Source organism: Esox lucius, chromosome 14 (genome assembly GCF_011004845.1).
Source record: "Esox lucius isolate fEsoLuc1 chromosome 14, fEsoLuc1.pri, whole genome shotgun sequence".
Classification (NCBI taxonomy): domain Eukaryota; kingdom Metazoa; phylum Chordata; class Actinopteri; order Esociformes; family Esocidae; genus Esox; species Esox lucius.
In genome coordinates, this window is record NC_047582.1 from 22,080,506 (window position 1) to 22,107,848 (window position 27,343).

Sequence of the window (27,343 nt, forward strand, 5' to 3'; positions counted from 1 at the left end):
CAGATTGGGCATGGCTCAACCCAGTGCTGCTTGGTGTACCTTTTAATAGAAACAAATGTAGCAAATTACAGAAAAACCAATCAATTTCCTGTCCTCCTTACCAGTATGTTTGTGCGTCCCTATCACTGCCCCCATCACTCTTTACCCCACCCCCAAAAGCCAGACTCAGGGGCTGTCACAACAGTATGCAAATCTTTGCCCTGGTTTATGCTGCCTATTGAAAGAGAGAGAACGATATGGGAAAATGGAGACAGAGAGCTTATATAGAGCGATTAATCAAAGCAGAAACATCACAGGGAGATGGAAAGATAGGGGAGAGGCAGAGAAGGAAGACTGGATAAAGCATGAGAAAAAACATAATTAGTAGAAGTGAGAACTAATACATGAATAAACAAGTTAAATGATATTATTGTACAAATCTCTATTAAGCCTGTTTTTTGCGGACATATAAATAAATGCATTGATGTACATTTGAAAAGAACGATAAACAATATGCCCTCCTTTACTTTTTTGTCAGATTCTTACCTCCGACCTCTCTCTGTTGAGTTGCGTGTGTGTAGTTGGCAGCCTTTCTGGAGAAAATATAGTTGAAGCAAGCAATCGGTGTTGATTAGGCACTGAAGGCATTGAAGGGCAGGAAAAAGAGTATAGAAGGAGAGGGAGAGAAGGGCCACCAGCATGCTTTTTCTTGGCGCTTTGGAGCAGAACTGTGAAAAGAGTGAAATTAAAAGCACATGATGAAAGACTTCTCTGGCCATCAAAGGAAGAAAAAAGTCACTTGTGACAACGTGACTGGTGATTTATTGATTTCTCCGCTCACATTCGTCTGGGGCACTGCCAAAGAGCAAAGCAATCTCAGAGATTGTGTTATTGGTTGTTTTGGTATTCCCCTGGTGAACGTACACACACACGCAGACACCAACAGGGCTCCCGGTGGGGTGGGGGGAGTTTTTAATCCTCAAACACACAGTAATAAATCAAGCCTTGCTCTTAGATGCCATGGCTGGCTAGTCGCCCTCATTGAGCACATCCAGCCAACAGCACATTCATTGCAATTTACAGGGCCAGCCATGCAATGCAGGAAGGCATCAGTGGAGCATCCCTTTAGTTGGTAATTCTTAATTACTTTCGCTTACAACGTGTCTGTTGAATTGCTAAATGGTCAGAGGTCAGACCCTGCAGAGACCTTCGGTTTGATTGGTTCAGAGGAGTCTTTTTTTTATTCGTTCAAAGCACACTCATATGCTGATACTACAGTGAGCAAAAGTTCCTTTATTGCTTCTTAGCTCTTAACTCTTGCATGATAAAGAAATTGTCAGTTATATGTGTGATTCATGTTTTCCTTCAACAGCACACAGCTTATTGGCCCGTTTGAACCACTGTTGATTTCTGTGTGACCTTTTCAGAAATGTTCATTTGCATTGACACTGTAAAGAGTTGTGTAAATGAACCCCAGTGTTGCTGTTAAAGAATCATTATATAGAATACATTCTCCATGTGGTAGCTAATTGACTGGCGGCAACAACAGTATGCATCCACAGCAATACTTCCCCATTCAGAAAGGTGAAGTACATTTTCATAAAGGACTTTTAGTTTTTATCTTATCAATTTCCAAAGTCCTGAAATTATTGGCTATTGATGAGAGAAAGAGAATATATATTGTTCGTGTTTTCCTTTTTTATAGAAATTAAGTGAACTGTGTGGAATTTTACCAAGCATTAAATAACAGAGGGAATTGTTCATTGATGTTCTTGAGGAGATGATCACATCTCTTATTGATGCCGATGAAAGAGAAAGAGGGTCCAGCTTTCTTTTGACCCCATAAAATGTTTGTATTTTAGGATGCACTTTTAAATTAGTTTCTTTGTAAATTTTGAAATCTTCAACTATTGCTGCAGATACAGTATATTATTGAACATTTTCAATTTAAAAAGTTCTCTAGTGCATTTGTTTGTTGAATTTCTACTTGATAATGATTTACTTGGGCTATATATCAGTTCTGAAATTGAATTCTACACATCATAAACAATTTAATGAAAACATTTTAATAGGTCCCAACTGCATTATTACATGTTAATTAAATATTTCAATAGCATATCAATAGTGCATTTATGTAAAGCTATGCATATGGTAATATTTTGATATTTTAGATTCAACATAACAATGACAGTGTAGTGCTGTGCTGTGTTAGTTGACCAAACCACATATAACCTGCCCTGCAGCATCTGAATCACCTTCTCATCTTCTTTTTCTTCATCTTACAATGTTGCATGAAGATTCCCACAGGTATGATTCCTCAGGAAAAATTGTACAAGTGGTATTATACAGCCTTCAGCCATATCCCAATGAAGCCCTCAGCCATATCCCAATTAAGTAAATAATTGTAATAAAGCATCAGTAAAACATAATATAGGTAAACTAGGAGTTTGAGAAGCTATATTATGTATTGCATTGTATTCAATTATTGCATTTTAATGACAAAATACACTATATGGCCAAAAGTATGTGGGCAATCGACCATCACACCTATGGATTTGCCCCCCCCTTACCAACTATGAATGTGTGGGCTCTGCAGGCCGCTCAAGTTACTCTACACCAACATCGTCAAACCGTATCATTAAGGACCCATGCTGGAACAGGAAAGGGCCTTCCCCAAACTCACCACAAAGTCGGATGCACTCAATTGTTGGAAGCCCCAGACAATTATCCCTCCTCCACCAAACTTTACAGTAGTCTCTCTGCATTCCGGTAGGTAGCGTTCTCCTGGCATTTGCTACAACCAGATTTGTCCATCAGACTGCCAGATAGTGAAGCGGGATTCATCACTCCAAAAAATACCTTTCCATAGTTCCTGAGTCCAGTGACGGCGTGCTTTACACCACTCCAGCCGATACTTGGCATTGCACATGGTGATGCGTTGTTTGCATACAGTTACTCAGCCATGGAAACCCATTTTGGGAAGTTGCCAACACCCAGTTCTTTGGAACTCTGTGGTGAGAGATGCAAAAGATCATAGAAGATTTTTCCGCACTTCAGTTCCTTGCTCTGTGGGATTACGAGGTCTACGATTTCATGGCTGGGCTGTTGTTGCACCTAGACGCTTCCACTTTATAATTATAGCGCCTACAGTTACCTGGGGCAGATCTAGTAGGGCAGAAACTTCACATACGGATTTGTGGCAAAGTTGGCATGCTATGACAGTGCCTGGTTTAAAGGCATTGAGCTCTTCAGTATGACCCATTGTAGTGCCAATGTTTGTCTATGTAGAAGTTTTCATAAAGAAAATAAATTGTAACTTTCTTAAAGAAACCACAAACATGTTTACTGTTGTAACCGAGTAATGTATTAATCAAGTCAGTCATATCTGCCAGACAACAGTATTTCATCAGGTTTTATCCATTCCTGGCATGCGTCTGCCTCTGTTTTCACAGGCCTCCTCTATGGCCTGGAAAGGTGTTACACTGTCATGTGGCCAAACACCTTTCATCTCAAGGAGGAAAAGAATCCAGCTAGTTTCTGGAATGGAGAGTATGGTGGGTGGATCACCATCACAAAATGTGGGTTGCTTTCAAACCAGTCACGTACCGGTGCTGAATGATGAATTTGGATCCATTCTGGTTATTCCAGGTCTTGTCCTTCTTGTAGAATGAGGGTGTCATTGTGGGAATTCAAAACATTGAGGAGGCTTACTGTGTTGTAATGGCCCAAAGATAACATTGTTGGCCACTACCCCATTCATTGAGATTGGACTCCACATTGACCATAGCTGACCAATCACATTCATCCCTCTCCGCTCTTTTGATGGTGAAGCCAGCTTCAGCAACACAGATTGTTGGGCTGCCATCTAACTCCAAAATCCTACTTATGGAAATGTAAAGCTGACAACACATGAGCAGTCTGTGCTGCACTCCCTGCTAAGTAGGGCACTTGCTAATGTGGGACTAGTTGGGTTTCTTTTTAGTTGGGTTTTGTTTTTGCTTATTAACAGCATATAATGGCACAACGCCCAAGGGAGCCTTCCTCTAGGTTCTGAGGCACCACTGTTTTCATAGGAAAACAATGGATCAGCTGGCGGAGGGTATTGTTGTCTGTGAACTTTCATTACAATATAGGTTTTTGGTCTAATCAAATGTAACACATACTGTAAGAAGAATGAAAGAAATGTCATGAAATGAACATTTAGAAGTTGTTACACTAAGTTGCATCAGTTCTGTGTTCGACCTTTGGCTATGACTTCTGTGGTTACTACCATGTCACACGAATTAGCAGTGTAATTTTGGATGGTAAACTTGTACTGTATTTTACAATATTTTACAATATTGTATTGTACCTAGTTAATGCAGTGGTCATTTGTGGCTCAGTTACAACACTACCAACACACAGGCTGTGGGTTTGAATCCCGCTTGACTTCACATACAAAGTTGGTGATCCTGTACTTTTCAAATACTTAAAATACAGCTCTGGAATAAATGAAGAGACCTCCGTATAGTGAGAGTAAAAGCTATTTAAACCAAAGAGTTTTCATGAACATCATTCTAGATGGAAAGATTATTATTTGAGCTTGCATATTTTTTCAGTAAATGTTACTTGGGCTTACAGTTTTAAAACCCAAAAAAATTTGATCATATGTTGTGATCGGTTGATTTTATGCTGAATTCTCTGCTCAGCCTCTGTCAGGGTGAGACCATGGTTGATGACATGGCCAATTAGAGTAGCTGGTGATCCTCCTTATGTGCCCTCTTCCTCTCCGCTCCACTCTCCTTTCCCTCCCTCCTGTCCTTACTCCTCTCTTCTTCCTCTCCCCTCTCCTCCCAATCACCTTTTGCTCACTCTCTCATCCACTAGTTCTACCTCCTTTTCCTCTCACCTCCTCTTTCTCTCCACACTCCACTTTTCTCTCTTCTTCCTTTTCTTCTTCTCTTTTCTCCTCTGTCCCTCTCCTCTTGCTCTCTGCTCTCCCCTTCCTCTCCTTACCTACTGTTGCTCTACTCATTCTTACACCTCATCTGACTCTCCAGGCTCCTCCATTGTGTTTCCAGTCTGCAGGGCTTTCACAGGCAACACCTTTAGCAAGTGCTGATTGCAAACTTAACAATTTAGCAAGTTGCACTTCCCATTTTGTATTTTACTAACCCAGCTGGCAGCTATTTGATGGCAATTCTGCGTGGGCCATGTACAGTACATTTGACAAATTGAACTGAAAGTTAAACCTCATTTACAATTGTGTTTGTTGTGTTTGTAAAAATGACATGTGCATCTTTGTAATTTGTGTTTATACAATGAAAAGGGGACTTTAAGGTTTGCTTACTTTCTCAAGGGGTGTAGGTGACATTGTCAACAGTTTTGAAACCTGGACCTTGGTTTGGAGAGTTTTGTGTGTAGTGTTTGTTGAAAATGGCATATCATTTGTGTGAAATCAATAAAAATGTACATTGAGTTTTACAAAATTATCTATTGTTTAGGTGGCTGTCTTAATCGTTTTCATAGAATGCACCTTAGTTTGGAGCGATGTGTACTATCATTTGAGACAAACTGTAATTGCAGACATGGTCGTGTCCAACTGGTATTTAATTTCCTGTTTTAACCCAAACCATCCAAATCAGAGAGGTGTGAGGCACTGTTAAATGACTCAGTGGGAAGCAATAAGGTTCATTGTCTTGATGAATAACAGATACACAGATTTTTTTCCAACTTTTTGTTTGGACCAGAACTACATATTACTATGCTACAGTCCCTTCCACCCTGTGGTTTGTAGTGGTATTGTAAAATGTAAGTGGCACTGTGTAGAATCCTGCCTCTTAACTATAACACAACTTATCTCCTCCTTGTCTTCCCTTATGGAATGGGTATTAGCTAGGGCAGGGTGGTTTAATGCAGAAAGCATTGTACTGCCATTGTCTAAAGCAGAGGTGTCAAACTGGTTCCACGGAGGGCCGAGTGTCTGCAGGTTTTTGCTCTCTCCTTGTACTTGATTGGTTAATTAGGTCACTGATTGGTTAGTTTCTACCCTCACCTGGTTGTGTAGGTATGAACTAGGAACCAATTTATAGGAAAAACCAAAAACCTGCAGACACTCGGCCCTTTGTGGAACCGGTTTGACACCTGTGGTCTAAAGCATGTATAAGGAGATTACAAGTCACTGCTAACTGATTGATGGACTGGTGAGAAAGTTTAACTGGGGAATCCCTTAGGTACACTGATACATTTTGTAGAAAAATATTATTTGAAACATTAACTTGAAACAATAACTGCAGATATCTATTGGTACTTTTTGCTTGTATGTATGCTATTAGTAAATTAGTAAAGTAAATCAAATCTTAAATATTACCCCTTAAAGACACTGAGAAATTTGCAAATAAGGCTTACAACCCTGCAGCAGGGATATTGGCTTTCGGTCTTGGATGGACAAATCTTTACTACTCTTCATTCTGATTGGTGGATTTGCGATTTTAACCAATGATAGCCTAACTCTATTTATCTCTGTTATTTAAGGTTGAGTGGTTAAAGAATGATGAGCCAGTGGACTCAGACGAGAACATCGACACGCGAGCAGACCACAACCTAATCATCCAGGAGGCACGTCTGTCTGACTCGGGGAACTACACCTGTCTGGCTAGCAATATCGTGGCCAAGAGACGCAGCCTTACCGCCACTGTAGTTGTATTTGGTAAGACAACTGGTAAAATATTCTGCCATAAGCTTTTCTTTTTGGGGGTTGACAACTTCAGGTTCTGGTTCAGGCCATTTTTTCAGAATTATTTTGGTATTTTTTTGGGGGCTTCATGGGACAGGAAAGTGATGAAAGAGATTTTTCCGGAAGAGCAGTAGTTCAGATTGAACATAGTAGCCACACATGTGCACTGGAGTCAGAAACCTAAACTACTGACCACCTATGCCAACTGTTCTCTTTTATACTGACCACCTATGCCAAATGTTCTCTTTCATACTGACCACCTATGCCAACTTTTCTCTTTCATACTGACCACCTATGCCAACTGTTCTCTTTTATACTGACCACCTATGCCAAATGTTCTCTTTCATACTGACACCTATGCCAACTTTTCTCTTTCATACTGACCACCTATGCCAACTGTTTTCTTTCCTAATGACCAACTATGCCAACTGTTCTTTTTCATACTGACAACCTATGCCAACTGTTCTCGTTCATACTGACCACCTATGCCAACTGTTCTCTTTTATACTGACCACCTATGACAACTGTTCTCTTTTATACTGACCACCTATGCCAACTGTTCTCGTTCATACTGACCACCTATGCCAACTGTTCTCTTTTATACTAACCACCTATGCCAACTGCTCTTTTCCATTTTTATATGGAGCAGACAATTTCTTTCTGTTTCTTTTAAATCAATTGTGCCTGCATTGACAAACTGATTGGCACCATTCGCTTTTAAGACTGTTCTTATTTGGACTATTGCACAAATGCAAGTTAAATCAAATCCAATTGATTTTGGTTTGTGTTCAGTTATTTTAGTAAGTCGCTGTAAAAAACGTAATAAAAACACTCCATCAAACAAAACAGAGTACTCCTATTCTGACACAGGAATCATGAATATTATTTTGAATCTTTAATTTAAACAACATGCCTTTCTCTTGACAATGTTTTCTGCTTCCTGCCAATGCATTTGTTCAAATCAATTTTTCATAGGCAGCAGTATTTGTTAAAAACATTCAGAAACACATCTTGGTATTATGGTCAAAGTTTTGATGGGAAAGTAAAGAACAACTTCCTGGTTGTGTTTGCACAAAGTGAAACAATTAAAAACACGTGACGACGAAGCACCTCTGCAAGCCTGCTATTTATCCGCTATCTGTCTGTTAACTTATATATATATATATATACACTCACCTAAAGGATTATTAGGAACACCATACTAATACTGTGTTTGACCCCCTTTCGCCTTCAGAACTGCCTTAATTCTATTGGGTTGAGATCTGGTGACTGTGGGGGCCATTTCAGTACAGTGAACTCATTGTCATGTTCAAGAAACCAATATGAAATGATTCGAGCTTTGTGACATGGTGCATTTTCCTGCTGGAAGTAGCCATCAGAGGATGGGTACATGGTGGTCATAAAGGGATGGACATGGTCAGAAACAATGCTCAGGTAGGCCGTGGCATTTAAACCATGCCCAATTGGCACTAAGAGGCCTAAAGTGTGCCAAGAAAACATCCCCCACACCATTACACCACCACCACCAGCCTGCACAGTGGTAACAAGGCATGATGGATCCATGTTCTCATTCTGTTTACGCCAAATTCTGACTCTACCATCTGAATGTCTCAACAGAAATCGAGACTCATCAGACCAGGCAACATTCTTCCAGTCTTCAACTGTCCAATTTTGGTGAGCTTGTGCAAATTGGAGCCTCTTTTGCCTATTTGTAGTGGAGATGAGTGGTACCCGGTGGGGTCTTCTGCTGTTGTAGCCCATCCGCCTCAGGGTTGTGCGTGTTGTGGCTTCACAAAATGCTTTGCTGCATACCTTGGTTGTAACAAGTGGTTATTTCAGTCAAAGTTGCTCTTCTATGAGCTTGAATCAGTCGGCCCATTCTCCTCTGACCTCAAGCATCAACAAGGCATTGTCGCCCACAGGACTGCCGCATACTGGATGTTTTTCCCTTTTCACACCATTTTTTGTAAACCCTAGAAATGGTTGTGCGGGACAATCCCAGTTACTGAGCAGTTGAAATACTCAGATCGGCCCGTCTGGCACCAACAACCATGCCACGCTCAAAATTGCTTAAATCACCTTTCTTTCCCATTTTGACATTCAGTTTGGAGTTCAGGAGATTGTCTTGACCAGGACCACACCCCTAAATGCATTGAAGCAACTGCCATGTGATTGGTTGATTAGATAATTGCATTAATGAGAAATTGAACAGGTGTTCCTAATAATCCTTTAGGTGAGTATATGTATATATACATATATATACACACGTGTTTATATACATAGTATATATAACGTTTTTCACCTGTATATCTATGGAACTGATGTGTTATGCTCGACCAACTCAGTTTTCCATCGGTAATCATTAATAAAATATGGTTTACCTCAATTGATTGACAAACGTGAAATAATTGCTAGACACATTAGGTAAATAATCATCTTCAGAAATGGCTTTGATACATATTGTGATAAATTGGGTAGAAATCTTCCTAGAAGTTAAACAGGGTTGATGGAGTGACATTTTTAAATGTTACATTTTTTACCATGTTGTGTATATTAAGTGCACTTCATTTAATATAACAGGTTTTTAAGATTCAAAATTGCTGCACTGTTTCTACTTCAATCCTCAATAGGCACACGTTTCTGGAACAACCCAGATATGAGCAGAAAAATGTAATTACGGTGACAATTCCACAGGAAGACACTGACGTTTTTTTTTTTTTTATGAAACCTGATGAAACATCTCTTTAAATTGACCCTTAAGAAAACGGTATTTCTCTTTTTTTCTCAATCTCTTAAAACCTGCTATGCTAGTTCAAAACCATCACACAGTGCAGCAATTTTGAATCTTAAAAACCTGTTACATTAAATGAAGTGCACTTTAATATACACAACATGGTAAATAATTTAACATTTAAAAATGTCACTCCATCAACTGGAGCATCAATAAAACAACTGGAAAATGAGCTACTGTTTTTCTCTATATAAACATCCTGTTGAGGCTTATCAGTCATTGGTGTCGCTAGAATCCGACTACCTGTCATGCTAATGACGTACCTGGCGGGCCCTGTTGGGAGAGAGAGCCTACAGACAGATGCTGTAAATTAATGTGTTCTCAGACTGACATTTGTTTCCTGTCTGATGATGAATGGACCAATTATGTATATAAACCCTAGACGACTGATATTTCTGTACTGAAGCCAACTTGCACTCATTTCTGCCCTTTTGGAAGCTATAAAAATGATTTTGCCTGACATGCTTTTATTACCAGCACCTTTATTCATACAGTATCTCACAAACGTGAGTACACCCCTGACATTTTTGTAAATATTTGAGTATATCTTTTCATGTGACAACACTGAAAGAAATTACACTTTGCTATAATCTAAAGTAGTGAGTGTACAGCTTGTATAACAGTGTAAATTTGTTTTCCCCTCAAAATAACACAAGACACAGCCATTAATGTCTAAACCGCTGGAAACAAAAGTGAATACACCCCTAAGTGAAAATGTCCAAAGTGGGCCCAAAGTGTCAGTATTTTGTGTGGCCACCATCATTTTCCAGCACTGCCTTAAGGTCTGGAGACATGCTTGGCCAGTTCATCACCTTTACCCTCAGCTTCTTTAGCAAGGCAGTGGTCGTCTTAAAGGTGTGTTTGGGGTTATCATGTTGGAATACTGCCCTGCGGCCCAGTCTTCGAAGGGTGGGGATCATGCTCTGCTTCAGTATGTCACAGTACATGTTGGCATTCATGGTTCCCTCAATGAACTGTAGCTCCCCAGTGCCGGCAGCACTCATGCAGCCCCAGATCATGACACTCCCACCACCATGCTTGACTGTAGGCAAGACACACTTGTCTTTGTACTCCTCACCTGGTTGCCGCCACACACACTTGACACCATCTGAACCATATAAGTTTATCTTGGTCTCATCAGACCACAGGACATGGTTCCAGTAATCCATGTCCTTAGTCTGCTTGTCTTCAGCAAACTGTTTACAGTCTTTCTTGTGCATCATCTTTAGAAGAGTCTTCCTTCTGGGACAACAGTCATGCAGACCAATTTGATGCAGTGTGCGGCATATGGTTTGAGCACTGACAGGCTGACCCCCCACCCCTTCAACCTCTGCAGCAATAGTAGCAGCACTCATACGTCTATTTCCAAAAGACAACCTCTGGATATGACGATGAGCACGTGCACTCAACTTCTTTGATTGACCATGGTGAGGCCTCTTCTGAGTGGAACCTGTCCTGTTAAACCGTCGTATGGTCTTGTCCACCGTGCTGCAGCTCAGTTTCAGGGTCTTGGCAATCTCCTTATAGCCTATGCCATCTTTATGTAGAGCAACAATTATTTTTTTCTGATCTTCAGAGAGTTCTTTGCCATGAGGTGCCATGTTGAACTTCCAGTGACCAGTATGAGGGACTTTGAGAGCAATGACACCAAATTTAACACACCTGTTCCGCATTCACACCTGAGACCTTGTAACATTAACGAGTCACTTGACATCGGGGAGGGAAAATGGCTAATTGTGCCCAATTTGGACATTTTCTCTTAGGGGTGTACTCACCTTTGCTGCCAGCGGTTTAGACATTAGTGGCTGTGTGTTGAGTTATTTTGAGGGGACAGCAAATTTGCACTGTTATACAAGCTGTACACTCACTACTTTACATTATAGCAAAGTGTAATTTCTTCAGTGTTGTCACATGAAAAGATATACTCAAATATTTACAAAAATGTCAGGGGTGTACTCACTTTTGTGAGATACTGTATATTGAAAATATATTATCGTTGCAAAACCAGTATACTGTAAATACTGTATACTGCCTTGCAAATATACAACCCCTGATCAATTTGGTCATTACCCACCTACAAAAACATTTAAGTTTTTCTTCTGTTTGATATTTTATTTTATACATTGACACTTATAATCCATGATTGTATGCTGCAAGAAAAACTGAAACATTTTGCTACATAAGTATTCAGTCCTTGTGTGGTGGAAGTGTGCAGTTTACGCAGATTAAAGTCCTTGTCCAAACAAGGATTAGATTTCCTTACCATTTGGTCACCACTTATGAAGCATTACATTTTCTGTCACATTTTTGCTTTAAAAACCCTCAGTTGAAGGATCATTGTTCAGGCTGTTAGTCTGATGGAAAATGTTGTGAAAATTACCACAAATGAAGAAAAGTCTGAATACTCAAGAAAAAAAGATGATGAAAAGTCTGAATACTCAAATTGAAACTTTATTAATACTGCAATTGCAGGAAACAGTGGTTACAGCCTTGTTATGCAACACACTGCTTGCCTAATTCAAGTCCTGACCCTTGTCAAATAGGATCCTGGTGACAAGTTGACCCCCCCTTTCCCAGAGTTAAATGACCATTGTAAAAGACAGATGGGCTAAATACTTAGAGAACAAAGAACCAATACAAGGCCACCCTCAGGTCCAACCAAGATCTTTTTAACAGATTAACAGAGAGCCCTATGATCTGCCAGCTACCCACTCACTGACCCAGGTCACTGCAAGATCCCCTTCACAGATGTGAGCACTGTTGACTATTTATATATATTTAAGTTTCCACAAAAATTAAGACCAAAGTATTCAACAGAAGAGATACGTGAATACAAATGCATACATTAGGAAAAGGGTACAACATTGTATCCAAGTGTTTGGATATCCCAGTGAGCACAGTTGGATCAATGGACCGGAAGTGGAAGCTGCATCACACCACACAGACACTGCCAAGTCTTTCCCTCAAAACTCACCACTCAAATAAGGAGCATTGTCAGAGAAGCCATACAGAGGACCACAATCTCTTTGAGGGTCTGGGAGTGGCTGGGAGTGAAGTAATGTTGCAATGTCAACCATATGGTTATGTGCTCTGCATAAAACAAACCTCTACTGGAGGGTGGCAAGAAAGAACCAGTTATTCAAAAAGTACATTTTGAAAGCATGGGAGTGACCCAGTTGTAATGTGGGAAAAGGCTTTGTGGTCAGAAGCCCTGGAAAAACTGGCCCTGAAAAAAACCTGAAAGTGCTATGTTGGGTACAAACTTAAATCCTACAAACTTAATCAAGACACACCATCCCCATAGTGAGGTATGGTGGTGGAAGCATCATGCTGTCATCAGGATCATCCTGTTAAATTTGGAGGAAGTTTGGATGGAGTAAAATACAGGGAAATACTATAAGAAAATCTGCTTCATTTAGCAAAAAAGCAAGAAATCCACCTTTCACCAGAACAATTATCCCAATTATACTGGCCAAAGCAGCATTGGAGTGGGTATCGAATAGATTTTGAGTGTCATTGTTTTAAGATGTCAAACATAATGAAATTCTGTAAATGTACCATTTATAATCCAGTGATGTGAGAGAATTGGTCTGGGGTTTGTTTTTGAGTTAACACAGTTTGCTGTCCACACTACACAAATAAAATTCTTAAGTACATGTATTTTGAGACCAAAAAAGAATGAAACAGGGACTGAGTAAGGCTGTTAGAGAAAGAGAGTGAGAGAGAGACAGGAAATGGGAAAGAGAGAGAGTTTCACCTCTGACATGCCTTTGGGTTTATTGGCCTTTCATGTTTTACCCAGACTGGACAGTCAGCTTGTCTTTGTCAGACAGGACATTGCTCTGTAAAAGAGTATGTGTGCATTTCAGAGTCTGTCTGTATACTGTATGTGTTTGTGTTTTGAGTTTCCGTGTGAAACTGGGCCAGCATTCCTATTTCTGGGAGTGTTTTACTCTTCTTTCTTCACCTACTCTGTTTTACAAGGCTTAATTCTTATTTCCCCTCACTGCTTCATTCCTCCTTGCCCTCTCTAACTCCCCTTCGTATTCCCACTCACCTTCTATCCCTCTTCCCCACTACGTCCTCCTCTCCCTGTCTCCATCTTTCTAGTGAATGGAGGGTGGTCGTTGTGGACAGACTGGTCTGCCTGTAACGTGCGCTGTGGGCGGGGGGTCCAGAAACGTTCCCGTACTTGCACCAACCCCGCCCCTCTTAACGGGGGTGCCTTCTGCGAGGGCATGTCTGTCCAGAAGAGCACCTGTAATGCCCTCTGCCCAGGTCTGTTGGTCTATAGGCCATGTTTCTGTCCGTCTCTCTATCTGAGTTATCTGTCTGTCTTTTCATCCATCTTCATGATTCTCCAAATGTCTGATGGTCCGGGAGGGGGGAGCGTTTTGTCGGGGGTATGCATTATTTGCAAGAATATTTGTATTTATGACAGTACTCCTCTTCGAAACGAAGGCAAGCTCCCCTGCTGCTGTTAGAGTAATTTTCCTCCAAACCGCTTTCATAAACCCATCCGCTGACCCCATTTTACCGGCTGACAGTGAGTTGGTGTCTGAAATGTAATGCAGTGCTCCTTCCACAGAGAAAATGAAAGAAAGAGAAAGGGAGAGAGCGCTGGGATGAAAAAGTGGGTGAGAGAGAGAGAGAGGAAGAGAAGGGAGATTTGAATAGAGTGCAAACCTTAGAGACAGGAAAAAATGAAAGCGAAAGAGAAAAACAAGTTAACAGAATGATTTGGAATAGGTCTTACAATGAGAAAGCCAGAGGAAAGAAGACAGATATGAGAATGGCTGTGTAATTTGCACTGTCCAAGTGTTCCTCTACGATATGTATGGTTTCAGACCACTACACCAATCACCAGAGAAATGTTCGTCATGTTGGGGGGGAAAACACTCTGGCGAGAGAAGCACTCTCCTGCAAACACAATCTCCATTTGCCAAAACCCCTCTTCTGTCTTTCTGTCTTCATTCTCTGCATCATTCCTCTCTTTCTCTTCCATAAGCTCCTCTTCCTTTTCTCGTTCCCTCTCTCTTTTTCTTATTTCCCCCTTTCTCTTACTTCCTCACTCCTCTACAAGACTTTTGCACTTTCTATGAGTCTCATCCTGTACAAACAGAGCATTTGCATTTAGATTAGCAATGTAGAGGGAAACCTTGAAAGCATATGGAGTTGTTAGGACACTTGATAGAACAAGACAAAAGAAAACTATATTTTCTGGCTATAGTCAGTACCAGGGAAGAATATAACATGCTATTTTTCTAATGTTACACCGTTAATGAATATTTTTTTTTTGCATTGCTATACTCAGTGGCAGCCTGCCCATTAGGAAGTTAGGGGCAGAACGTCCTTTGTGATTATAAAGTACAGTAAAACATATTTTTGTTTGTATTCTCTCATAATTATGGATTAATTACTTATAATAAAACTGTGGTCAATTTAATTATATTTTGTTTCTAACAAGCTTTTCAGTTACCTTCTACACTTTCAGCAGAAGCTCTAGGCGTTGGGCAAAATGGCAAGCAATGGAATCGCATATCAATTGCTTGTCTATGGGGGACCGCTGAACCAATAATATGCTAGGGATTCCATTACAGTACTTTTACAACACATTGTTAATTGACAGCTTTGGGGCGTTGAAATTAACAACCACGTCTCTATGTATTCATAGGTAGCTCTGTATCAGGAATTGCCTAGATGCCACAAATGAGTGCCATCAAGGTAATACCTGATAGGAAATGTTTTATATTATAAAAAATATAAGATAAAAAAAGCAGCCACATTCTGTTAAAGTTATTGTGGCAGTTTGTTTTTCTCAGGACCAGCGAGATGTTCCCAAATGGTCACATTTTCCTTGTTCCCTCCTTAAGTTCATTTGTCATATGTCATCCTGCCCAATGAAATTATTGTGACATGGCAGCCGACATCTACGTAGTAAGAATTAAGAAAAATTTGCTAAGCAAAATATGTAACAAAACATTTTAATAAAGCGATAAGGTACATAACACTGAAAAACTAGCAGCAAATGGATAGTAGTATTAAATATTATAGATATGGCAGATATTGGAAGTATGGCAGTAATATGGAAGTATGGCAATAATATACATAATATACATAATGTAAACTACAGTAGTAGTAACTTAGGAGGAGTAGTAAGGAGTTAGATGTGTCTCAATATTTGTAAATGTATCTAGATATTTACTAATTAATATCTAGATATACACTCACCTAAAGGATTATTGGGAACACCATACTAATATATGGACTCCAAGAACTGCCACCTTAACGTGGTGGAGGGGTTTGAGTACCCGAGTGACCCTAGGAGCTATGTTGTCTGGGGCTATATGCCCCTGGTAGGGTCTCCCAGGGCAAACAGGTCTTAGACTAAGAGCGGTTCAAAACCCCCTTAATGATGAATCAAATTTTGAGTACCGTGACGTCGCCCGGTATGGCGCAGCCGGGGCCCCACCCTGGAGCCAGGCCCGGGGTTGGGGCTCGTATGCGAGCGCCTGGTGGCCGGGCCTTCCCCCATGGGGCCCGGCCGGGCTCAGCCCGAACGGGCGACGTGGGGCCGCCCTCCCGTGGGCTCACCACCCACAGGAGGGACCATAAGGGGTCGGTGCAAAGAGGATCGGGCGGCAGTCGAAGGCAGGGGCCTAGACAACCCGATCTCTGGACACGGAAACTGGCTCTAGGGATGTGGAATGTCACCTCGCTGGCGGGGAAGGAGCCTGAGTTAGTGCGTGAGGTAGAGAGGTTCCGATTAGAGGTAGTCGGGATCACCTCTACGCACGGCTTGGGCTCTGGAACCACACTCCTTGAGAGAGGATGGACTCTTCACCACTCTGGAGTTGCCCATGGTGAGAGGCGGCGGGCTGGTGTGGGTTTGCTCATAGCTCCCCAGCTCTGCCACCATGTGTTGGAGTTTACCCCAGTGAACGAGAGGGTCGTTTCCCTGCGCCTACGGGTCGGGGATAGGTCTCTCACTGTTGTTTGTGCCTACGGGCCGAACGGCAGTGCAGAGTACCCGACCTTCTTGGAGTCTCTGGGAGGGGTGCTGGAAAGTGCTCCGACTAGGGACTCTATTGTTCTACTGGGGGACTTCAACGCCCACGTGGGCAACGACAGTGACACCTGGAGGGGCGTGATTGGGAGGAACGGCCCCCCTGATCTGAACCCGAGTGGTGTTCAGTTATTGGACTTCTGTGCTAGTCACAGTTTGTCCATAACGAACACCATGTTCAAGCATAAGGGTGTCCATCAGTGCACGTGGCACCAGGACACCCTAGGCCACAGGTCGATGATCGACTTTGTTGTCGTCTCATCGGACCTGCGGTGAGTTGGATCCGATGGCGGGGGAGGAAGCTGGACAGACTTGGCAGGCCCAAGCGTACTGTAAGGGTCTGCTGGGAACGTCTGGCCGAGTCTCCTGTCAGAGAGATCTTTAACTCCCACCTCCGGCAGAGCTTCGACTGGATCCCGAGGGAGGCTGGAGATATTGAGTCCGAGTGGACCATGTTCTCCACCGCCATTGTCGAAGTGGCCGCTCGGAGCTGTGGCTGTAAGGTCTCCGGTGCCTGTCGAGGCGGCAATCCCCGAACCCGGTGGTGGACACCGGAAGTAAGGGATGCTGTCAAGCTGAAGAAGGAGTTCTATCAGGCCTGGTTGGCTTGTGGGACTCCTGACGCAGCTGACAGGTACCGACAGGCCAAGCGGGCTGCAGCCCGGGTGGTTGTGGAGGCAAAAACTCGAGCCTGGGAGGAGTTCGGTGAGGCCATGGAGAAGGACTATCGGCTGGCCTCAAAGAGATTCTGGCAAACCACCCGGTGCCTCAGGAGAGGGAAACAGTGCCCTACCAACGTTGTTTACAGTAGAGGTGGGCAGCTGTTGACCTCAACTGAGGATGTCGTCGGGCGGTGGAAGGAGTACTTCGAGGATCTCCTCAATCCCGCTGTCACGTCTTCCTTTGAGGATGCAGAGGATGAGGGCTTTGAGGTGGACTCCTCGGTGGCAAGGCACCGGGGGTGGATGAGATCCGCCCTGAGTACCTCAAGTCTCTGGATGTTGTGGGGCTGTCTTGGTTGACACGCCTGTGCAACATCGCGTGGCGGTCGGGGACAGTGCCTCTGGGATGGCAGACCGGGGTGGTAGTCCCTCTTTTTAAGGAGGGGGACCGGAGGGTGTGTTCCAACTATAGAGGGATCACAATTCTCAGCCTCCCCGGGAAAGTCTATGCCAGGGTTCTGGAGAGGAGAATACGGCCGATAGTAGAATCTCGGATTCAGGAGGAACAGTGTGGTTTTCGTGGAACCGTGGAACACTGGACCAGCTCTATACCCTCTACGGGGTGTTGGAGGGTTCATGGGACTATGTCTCCCGGCTGGCCTGGGAACGCCTCGGTGTCCCCCCGGAAGAGCTAGAGGAAGTGTCTGGGGAGAGGGAAGTCTGGGCATCCCTGCTTAGACTGCTGCCCCCGCGACCCGGCCCCGGATAAGCGGAAGAAGATGGATGGATGGACCATACTAATACTGTGTTTGACCCCCTTTCGCCTTCAGAACTGCCTTAATTCTACGTGGCATTGATTCAACAAGGTGCTGAAAGCATTCTTTAGAAATGTTGGCCCATATTGATAGGATAGCATCTTGCAGTTGATGGAGATTTGTTGGATGCACATCCAGGGCACGAAGTTCCCGTTCCACCACATCCCAAAGATGCTCTACTGGGTTGAGATCTGGTGACTGTGGGGGCCATTCCAGTACAGTGAACTCATTGTCATGTTCAAGAAACCAATTTGAAATGATTTCAGATTTGTGACATGGTGCATTATCCTGCTGGAAGTAGCCATCAGAGGATGGGTACATGGTGGTCATAAAGGAATGGACATGGTCAGAAACAATGCTCAGGTAGGCCGTGGCATTTAAACGATGCCCAATTGGCACTAAGGGGCCTAAAGTGTGCCAAGAAAACATCCCCCACACCATTACACCACCACCACCAGCCTGCACAGTGGTAACAAGGCATGATGGATCCATGTTCTCATTCTGTTTACGCCAAATTCTGACTCTACCATCTGAATGTCTCAACTGAAATCGAGACTCATCAGACCAGGCAACATTCTTCCAGTCTTCAACTGTCCAATTTTGGTGAGCTTGTGCAAATTGGAGCCTCTTTTGCCTATTTGTAGTGGAGATGAGTGGTACCCGGTGGGGTCTTCTGCTGTTGTAGCCCATCCGCCTCAGGGTTGTGCGTGTTGTGGCTTCACAAATGCTTTACTGCATACCTTGGTTGTAACGAGTGGTTATTTCAGTCAAAGATGCTCTTCTATGAGCTTGAATCAGTTGGCCCATTCTCCTCTGACCTCTAGCATCAACAAGGCATTGTCGCCCACAGGACTGCCGCATACTGGATGTTTTTCCCTTTTCACACCATTCTTTGTAAACCCTAGAAATGGTTGTGCGTGAAAATCCCAGTAACTGAGCAGATTGTAAAAACTCTTTCCCATTCTGACATTCAGTTTGGAGTTCAGGAGATTGTCTTGACCAGGACCACACCCCTAAATGCATTGAAGCAACTGCCACGTGATTGGTTGATTAGATAATTGCATTAATGAGAAATTGAACAGGTGTTCCTAATAATCCTTTAGGTGAGTGTATATGAGTGTAATATCCATGAATGGCACATGAGAGGGAATATTCTAGTGTACACTGAAAGTACCTGAAAGACATCAGAGCATCTGGAATTTTCGTGTGTGATCAGTATGATCATCAGTCAGTGGTGTTGGTTGAAGAGCCTTATTCAATAAATTGATTGAATAAAAAGCCATTGATTGACTAAAAAACATAAAATTGCTCCTGGATAATATTGTTCAAAATGTATTGTTTTGCTAACATTAGAGACTCATCGCAAGTTCAAGTAACTGCAAACCTCAAGTCCTTGCTTGGTGGCTGTGAGAATGTTTTGATATAATCGCCACACCAACTAGCTAACATTAGCTTAGCCTTAGCTAATTCATGTGTTTTAAAAGACTGCAAAATGACAGCCAAAAAAAGGTTTAGGACATTCTTTGCAAAAACCAAGATGTCTTGCTTTAAATTGTTAGCTAGTCTACACACAGTTGATAATGATTCTCATAGAAACTTTAGAAATCATTTACATTTGAAGCAGTCATATACTTTACCTCTCAACAGCATGCATCACATTTTTCATTTATCAGGCAAATGAGATGCCTGTTGCTCGAAAAGCAGAGTGAGAAAGTGGAGGAACAGGGTCACTGGTGAGATCTTACAAGGGTGATGAAGTTATTATAATAGTGAAAGTATAAGTTTAACAGACAATCAATGTAGTTAGTAAGTTAGCTGATTTAGCTTGAGTTGTTAACTACAAATAATTTATACTGACCTGTAATGTATATAAAATCATGAGTAGCATGATGCTCTCAGTCAAACAAGTGGTGTTGCTGGTGAGTGTAATTGTTTTGGTGTCACCCCTTTGGTGTCACCTCTTCGTCTGGGGCTGCCTCCTCTCCTGGTCCGGGGTGGTTATGGCGGTCAAAGTCACTGGTTTTCTAGCTACCCCGTACCCCTGGTTCCATATTCCGGCCTGGTGTCACCACCGGTTTCCCAACACCTCACATCACTGTTTTGTCTTGTATGCCCCACGGACTGTCCTGTCTCTGATGACACACACCTGGTCCTCATTTCCAATCATTACTAAGTGTATATCTGTTCCCTCTGCTCCCCTAGTCCTTGTGCGTTGTTGTTGAATATTACCTGTGCTATGTTAGGAGTAGTCTACATATTGTAAGCTTGTTCAGCTATTCTGGGACTGTACACATGTTTATTTTTGTATATCTATGTAGTAGATATAATTCTATATAATTCTAAATTGGGCCTAGCGATTGTTTTGCGTCTACATTAAAAATACCAAACTCTCTGTATCCTGTGCCTGGCTCCTTCCTTATCCACGCCATGTCCCATTTCTGGCTATTGTGAGATGTTTTTAGTTGTTTCCTAACTTAATACTTTTTTCTGATTCAGTTTATATATGGCGCAGTACATTTTAAAATGTTGCTCATTAAATGGTTACCAAGCTGTTCACCTCTTTCATGAACCTACTGCCTGCATGCAGAAACTTATAATACATTGCCCCTTAGATACTACACAGAGTATTTTACATTTTGTAATATTGCCAAGGTTCTTTTACCTATCAAATTTGAGCTCAATACAATCCGTAACTACATATCACTTGCTTTGAGATATGATTATGATTAAGCTATGGTAAAAGGTCACTGCACTTTTGCTTTGGTTCAAGTTAGTTGACAAATATGAGGGTTTGTAGAGAAATTGGGAAGCAAGTAGGCTAGCCCAGTGGTTCTGAAACCTCTCCTCAGGCCAGTGCCAGAACACCTGATTCAGCTTGTTAAGTATCACTTAATTTGATTCCATAGCCCATCCTGTCTCTAAACATCATAGTGTGAAAATGGCTTCCCTCTGTCTCAACATGTGTAACCGATATGAGTGTTTGGCCAAAACAGTATGTCATGCTGTACATGGGCTGCACAAATGAAGGAGGTGTGCCGTTTCATTTGTTCAGATTATTATGTCAGAAACTAACAACATGACTGACACATATTTGGATGCTGGAATAATTTGTTTAACAATATAAATGAAACATCATGACTTGTTTATGGATAGTATGCAACTCCTGTTTATGCCACAAAAAATGTAATATTGTAACAGTTAAATTAGGTTACACATTTTTCCTATGACACCCATTTGACCTTTCTAAGCACAAGTGTGTGCATGAAAATCAAATGCTTGTCCAACTTATTTTATCTGTCACAGGGCCTGGCGTGGTCTCAGCCCAAGCTTTAGCTGTTGGATCAGTGGTTTTGTGGTGGAGGCTCTGTTTGAGCAACTGGGAATTGCTCCAAGATTTGATGTGGTCCCTCACAGCTGTCCTGTTACAAATGGCTCCTATACACCAATGAAGCATAGTTTTGAGAATTCCATGAAACAGGCCTTATACACCACCCCAGTCCAGTTTGTTTAAATGGAAAGAATGACATTTATGAATGTATGGTAACATATGTCACATTGTCATCTTCAGGACTTTGCCTACCTTCACAGTCAGGTATCTGAAATACAAATGTATGAAGAATGACAATATAGATACATGGTGTCACTGATGCGTTGAGCCTAGGAGTGGATGGAAACAAAAGGGGGTCCTATTAGTCAATAAAAATAGCTGATTTAAAGTGTTTGGTAAGTGTATAGTGTCAGGTTACGAAGGACCCAACAACAGGATGAAGACAGAATGTCTCTTTCCCTTCCAAGATAAAGCAATGGGTCAATAATAGAAATGACAATTCAGAATCCTATCTAAGTTTGATTTAGGTTGGGAGATGGTGGAGTCATTTTGGAACAAAGGCACTTTGGTTTCAAAACTATGGTGCCCCTTAATGGTCATAATAACTAAATAAGAAAGCCAGGACAATCATTTGTGCAGTAATCATGTGCTGCCAAATTCTGTAAAATGTTTTTGGAGGTGGTTTATTGTAGAGACATGAACATTCAATTTCAGGGAGTGTCCTTTATTGTGTGCATGGAAATTATCTGGATATTTCATTTCAGCTCAGGAAATACTAACACTTAGATTTTTGTTCAGTGGAGACAATGCATAGACATATACACTTGTGTTCAGTGTTCTAAAGGCAGACATCCCCCTAATGAAATTTATTTGAAACAGCATTTACTAAAAACAAAATAGCTTTATAGGCTGTATATCATTATGATGTCAAAAATATAGGCTAATATTTAATGTTCTGTAAAATGTAAAATTATTTATATATTTTTTAACTTGCTTGATTATTTTATATGTGCAATCAACTGATGCGTAGTGTATGGATTATGTTTTATTTGTAAAAATTGGGAATCACTGAATCAAGCATGTCATTTGCCTGCACATTTAAAATTACAAACCACTGCAGCCTGTAGCTGGCAATCATTAGGAGATCAAATTTGAGATTATAGAAATCCCTTACTATTATCTTTAAAACGACTATGGCTTGCCTGTATGGCTGATAACAGCCCTCTGGATTGTGGCAACTGCCAGAAATAAACTGCCAGAAAACAGTGACCCTGCTGAGTTTGGACAGCTATTATTTAACCGGTGCTGGAAATATTATTTTATAATATAATAAACCTTTATTTCAACAAGGAACTCAGACTGAGACCAAGGTCTCATTTACAGCTGGGCCCATCGTTAAACATACAGTTTAGGTCCAATGATTAAAAACAAAAACCGATAAGAAACACACAGAGAACGGACAAAACAAGACACTCATAGATAGCACAAGACAAAATACATTGCTTTAAACACCAGTGTTATTCCCTCAGTGGCCTCAGGTTTTTTTAGGGGATATTGGGCCTGGCGAGGTCTGCGATGTCCCTCAGGTGTAATAAATTAAACAAATGCAGCGCACTTGTCTTCACATAGTGGTAAAAGTATACGATGCATACATACAGTGGGGAGTTGGTAGGTGATCAAAAAATGCAAATTAATTACTTAAATTTTATAAAATGTGATTTTCTGGATTTTTGTTATATATTCCGTCTCTCACAGTTGAAGTGTACCTATGATCAAAATTACAGACCTCTACATGCTTTGTAGGTAGGAAAACCTGCAAATCGGCGGTGTATCAAATACTTGTTCTCCCCACTGTATATGCTCTCGTAAATGTAACACCTCTGAAAATACAAATAATTTAATATTCTTGAGGTTTACATACAAGTCATGTATAATCAGAGCATGCCTGACGTACCACAAATATACACTGTTCAATGTACAGTAAGGCGGTACGTTTTAGCATGTAGCTTCCTTTAAGTCTTATACCTTTGTTTGTGCAAAAACAGTTACAAGCCACAAAAAAATTTAAATGAATTTAAGTGAAAACAATCAGAGTTAACACATAAACAGCAGCAGATTTACATAGAGGTTATTCCCCATAAAGCATAAGAACTTGTGTTACCCAAAACAGTTAAAAAAGTAAAACAGAAATCCTCATAAATATGTTTAAAATGGGAAAGGGGGACAAGAGTCCCAAGTTTAAGTTTGGTCTGCAGGTTATTCCATAAGCAGGGAGCGTAATAGGAAAAGCCAGTCATACCCACTTCTCTGGAGATTACAGGGGCCTCAAGTGTAATCCAGGCTTGAGATCTGGTTTTATGAGTTATATTTCTAATGTTGATAAGTGATGATAAACATGAAGGTGGTTTAATTACACTGCTCAAAAAAATTAAGGGAACACGTAATGACACTATAACAGCAGTCAAACAAGTCAGGGAATCCACAGGGATATCAATCTGTCCAGTTAGAAAGCATAATCAATTGTGAATCAGTGTCACCTGTTTTGGTGCAAATAAAAGTGAAAGTGCACTGGAGAGGCAACAGCAAGACAATCCCCAAAAAGGGAATGGTTTTGCAGGGGGTGGCCACAGGCAATTGCTCTCTCCTTATCCTTCCTGACTGATTCTTTTCTAGTTTTGCGTTTTGCTGGTGTCCTTACACCAGCACTACTGGTAGCATGAGGTGGAACCTGTAGCTCATTTAGGTTGCACAGGTAATCCAGCTCCTCCAGGATGGCACATCCATATGTGCCATTGCAAGAAGGTTTGCTGTGTCTGCCAGTACAGTCTCAAGAGCATGGAGGAGATACCAGGAGACAGGCCGTTACATGAGGAGAGCTGAACATGGCCGTAGAAAGGGCATCAACCCAGCAGCAGGACCGGTATCTGCTCCTTTGTGTGAGGAGGAACAGGAGGAGCACCACCAGAGCCCTACAAAATGACATCCAGCGGGCTTCTTGTGTGCATGTTTCTGATCAAAGTGTCAGAAACAGACTCCATGAGGATGGCATGAGGGCCTGACATCCTCTAGTGGGACTTATACTCAAAGCCCAGCACCGTGCAACTAGATTTGCAAGAGAACACCTGGTCCCTGGGTTTCTCCTGGTGCAGGACAGTGCCCGGCCTCATGTGGCCAGAATATGTAGGCAGTTCCTGGATGACGAAGGCATTGATGCCTTTGACTGGCCCTCATGTTCCCCAGACCTGAACCCAATTGAGAACCTCTGGGACGTTATATATCAGTGCACCGCCGCCGCCAAGTAGCGCCACAGACTGTCCAGAAGCTCACTGATATAGATCTGGGAGGAGATCCCCCAGGACACCATCCGCCGTCTCATCAGGAGCATGTCCAGACTTTGTTGGGAGTGCAAACAGGCACATGGGGGCCATACATACTATTGAATCACATTTTAATAGCTTACTGTGAGTTTGGATCCAGCCCTCAATCGGTTGGTGATTTTGGTTTCCATTGACCGTTGTTACGTCATATTGTTCTCACTGAATTACACAATGTACAGTAAAGACTTTGATCTTTAATAGATTTCATTCATTGTGTGATTTAAGTGTGCAGTGTAATGTTTTTGGAGCAGTGTAGAAGTGCTTTATAGCCAAACACGAGAGCATGTTGTTCTCGTTTCAAGGACACCGAAGTCCAGCCCACACTTTGATATAAGCTATAAATTCTGTAGCTAGCACCCATATTAAACCTAAGTGCGCAATGATAAGTAGCATCCAGCGTTTTTAGTGTGAATGCCGTAGCATGCATGTAGATAATATCCCCATAATTTAAAACCAACATATAAGTAGCTTGCACAATTTGTTTTCTATTTGTGGAGGACAAACATGTTATGTTTCTATAGAGGAAGCCTACCTTGTTCTTTAGCCTTTTACAGAGTTCATCAACATGTATTTTAAAAGACAGTTTATAATTCAGCCATATCCCAAAGTATTTTTTATGCGGAGACTTGTTTAAGAGCCGTCTAAGCACGTGAGTGCAATTGTAAACTAGTTTTAGTCATACAAAGACATTAGTTATACAAAGACTCTTGTATGATCTATATATCTGTCTTCAGCAGCAGTAATGCTTGGTCAGCCATCGACACAATAGAGTACATGACAGTGTCATCAGAGTATAGATTAATTTTACTCTTTCTTATCTCATCACTGTTATCTTTTATGTAAAGAGTGAACAGTAATGGACCAAGTGTAAAACCTTGTGGGACCCCTTTAATCGAGTCCACTGGCTCCGACTGGATGCTGTCTACCCTATCAGCTTGACTACTTTCCTTAAGATAGTCATGAAACCAAGAACAGGCATCAGGTCCTAGTCCTATTGATGACAGCTTACTTAAAATTATTGCATGGTCTTCAGTGTCAAAGGCATTAGACAAATTTGCAAACACAGCGGCACAACACATAGGGCATTAGCAATATCATTTACAACGCATACTGTGACCGTAGTGGTGCTGTGTTCAGGTCTTAAACATGACTGAATGCTGAAAAGATTATTGTTAATCGTTAAAAATTATTGTACTTTCTTTTTCACCAATGACTCTACAGTTTTTACCAAACAGGCAAGCTTAATAGACAATCATCCATTTCAATACCATCACCTCCCTTGAGAAGTAGTGAAACCAGAACTGTTTTTCAAGCTTTAGGACTCTTTCCTATGACTAATGTTTGATTGAAGATGTACGTCACTGTACTAGCAATGACAGGAGTGGCACACTTCAGTCAATGAAGTGTAAATTACATCAAACGCCAGTCCCCCTCTTCAAGCACATAGCTACTGCCATTAACTCTAGCCATTCCAGCTAGCAATGATCGCTCTGTTAGCAGTCTGCGGCAGTCGGGACTCCATCGGCAAAGAATCTGCTGGCCGCTAGTCAGCAATAAGTCCATGTTTGTTGGGCGGGACGCTGTCAGCTGGTGGCCAAAGTCGGCTATTCATTGGTGGACCACGTGCAAGCTCCACCATTTTTACTAACTGGATTGTCAAATGTGTTATTATAGTCAACTAGACTAACCGGCTGGCTAATGTAGAGTGTTGGCCATCGGCTGTAAACTATTATTAAAAATACTTAGCATTCTGTTGTCATTGCTAGTCATTTCTGAGATGACCTGACTTAAGCTAACTTGCAATAGCAACAAATTGCTTATTAGATATTCATGAATTTTTTTCTGTCCTGTGCTGAAGGAAGGTATTTGTGTACAGAATACCCTTATTTCAGGTGTTTAAAGATATTTGTGTACAGGACAGGGTTAGGTAAGCGTTAAGGCAAGGGTTTCAGGTAAGGTTTAATGTAAGGTTTAAGGTTAGAATTTAGTGTGAACAGTCTAATGATTGCAATGCGAGCCCATTTGCAATCTCCGCACTCTTCCTGGTTGAAATGCAGTTTGAGTAAACCAATCACATACCTTTCTGTCAACACCTGAAGAAAATCCTATACTCTTTTTTTGTGTGAATGTCACAAATTTGTGTATAAAACCTGTGAAACTGTGCTGATGAAGGTCCATAAACCAGTTTTGTAGAGTTATTCTGGTGTGTGTGTGTGTGTGCGTGTCTGTGTGTATCTCTGTGTGTCCGTAAAAGAGAGCATATGTGTGGGCATGAACAGAATGTGCACATTCATGTATACGTGTCTGTATCTTCCTGTTTGTGCGTGTATTGTATATATCTGCATGTGTGTATGCATTTCTATGTTTTTAATCCTTGACACCTCGACTTCCTTCCCCTCAGTGGATGGTGGTTGGGAAGAGTGGACAGAGTGGACGGTGTGCAATGCTGAATGTGAGAGGCAGCGCAGCAGAGACTGTACGGCCCCAGAGCCCAAACATGGAGGCAAGCTGTGTGAAGGGGCAGCCATGGGGATAGACAACTGCACTGGCGGCCTTTGCGCTCAGAGTGAGTAATGTTACATACAGCTTCATCTGTTAGCACAAGTCCTT

General features: G+C 41.8%; 1 protein-coding gene across 5 annotated transcripts in view; it reads left to right on the plus strand.

The window, feature by feature from the left end:
- unc5da (unc-5 netrin receptor Da) overlaps positions 1-27,343 on the plus strand; it is a 265,603-nt gene that overhangs the window by 189,419 nt on the left and 48,841 nt on the right. For 3 of the 5 annotated variants that reach the window (XM_034297177.1, XM_010878072.5, XM_010878073.5), the window contains exons 5-7: positions 6,493-6,667; positions 13,596-13,763; positions 27,135-27,299. In XM_034297177.1, coding sequence (XP_034153068.1) covers positions 6,493-6,667; positions 13,596-13,763; positions 27,135-27,299 — 508 coding nt within the window. The remainder of the gene's footprint in view (positions 1-6,492; positions 6,668-13,595; positions 13,764-27,134; positions 27,300-27,343) is intronic. The other 2 variants (XM_010878074.5, XM_010878075.5) reach the window with 1 other exon arrangement.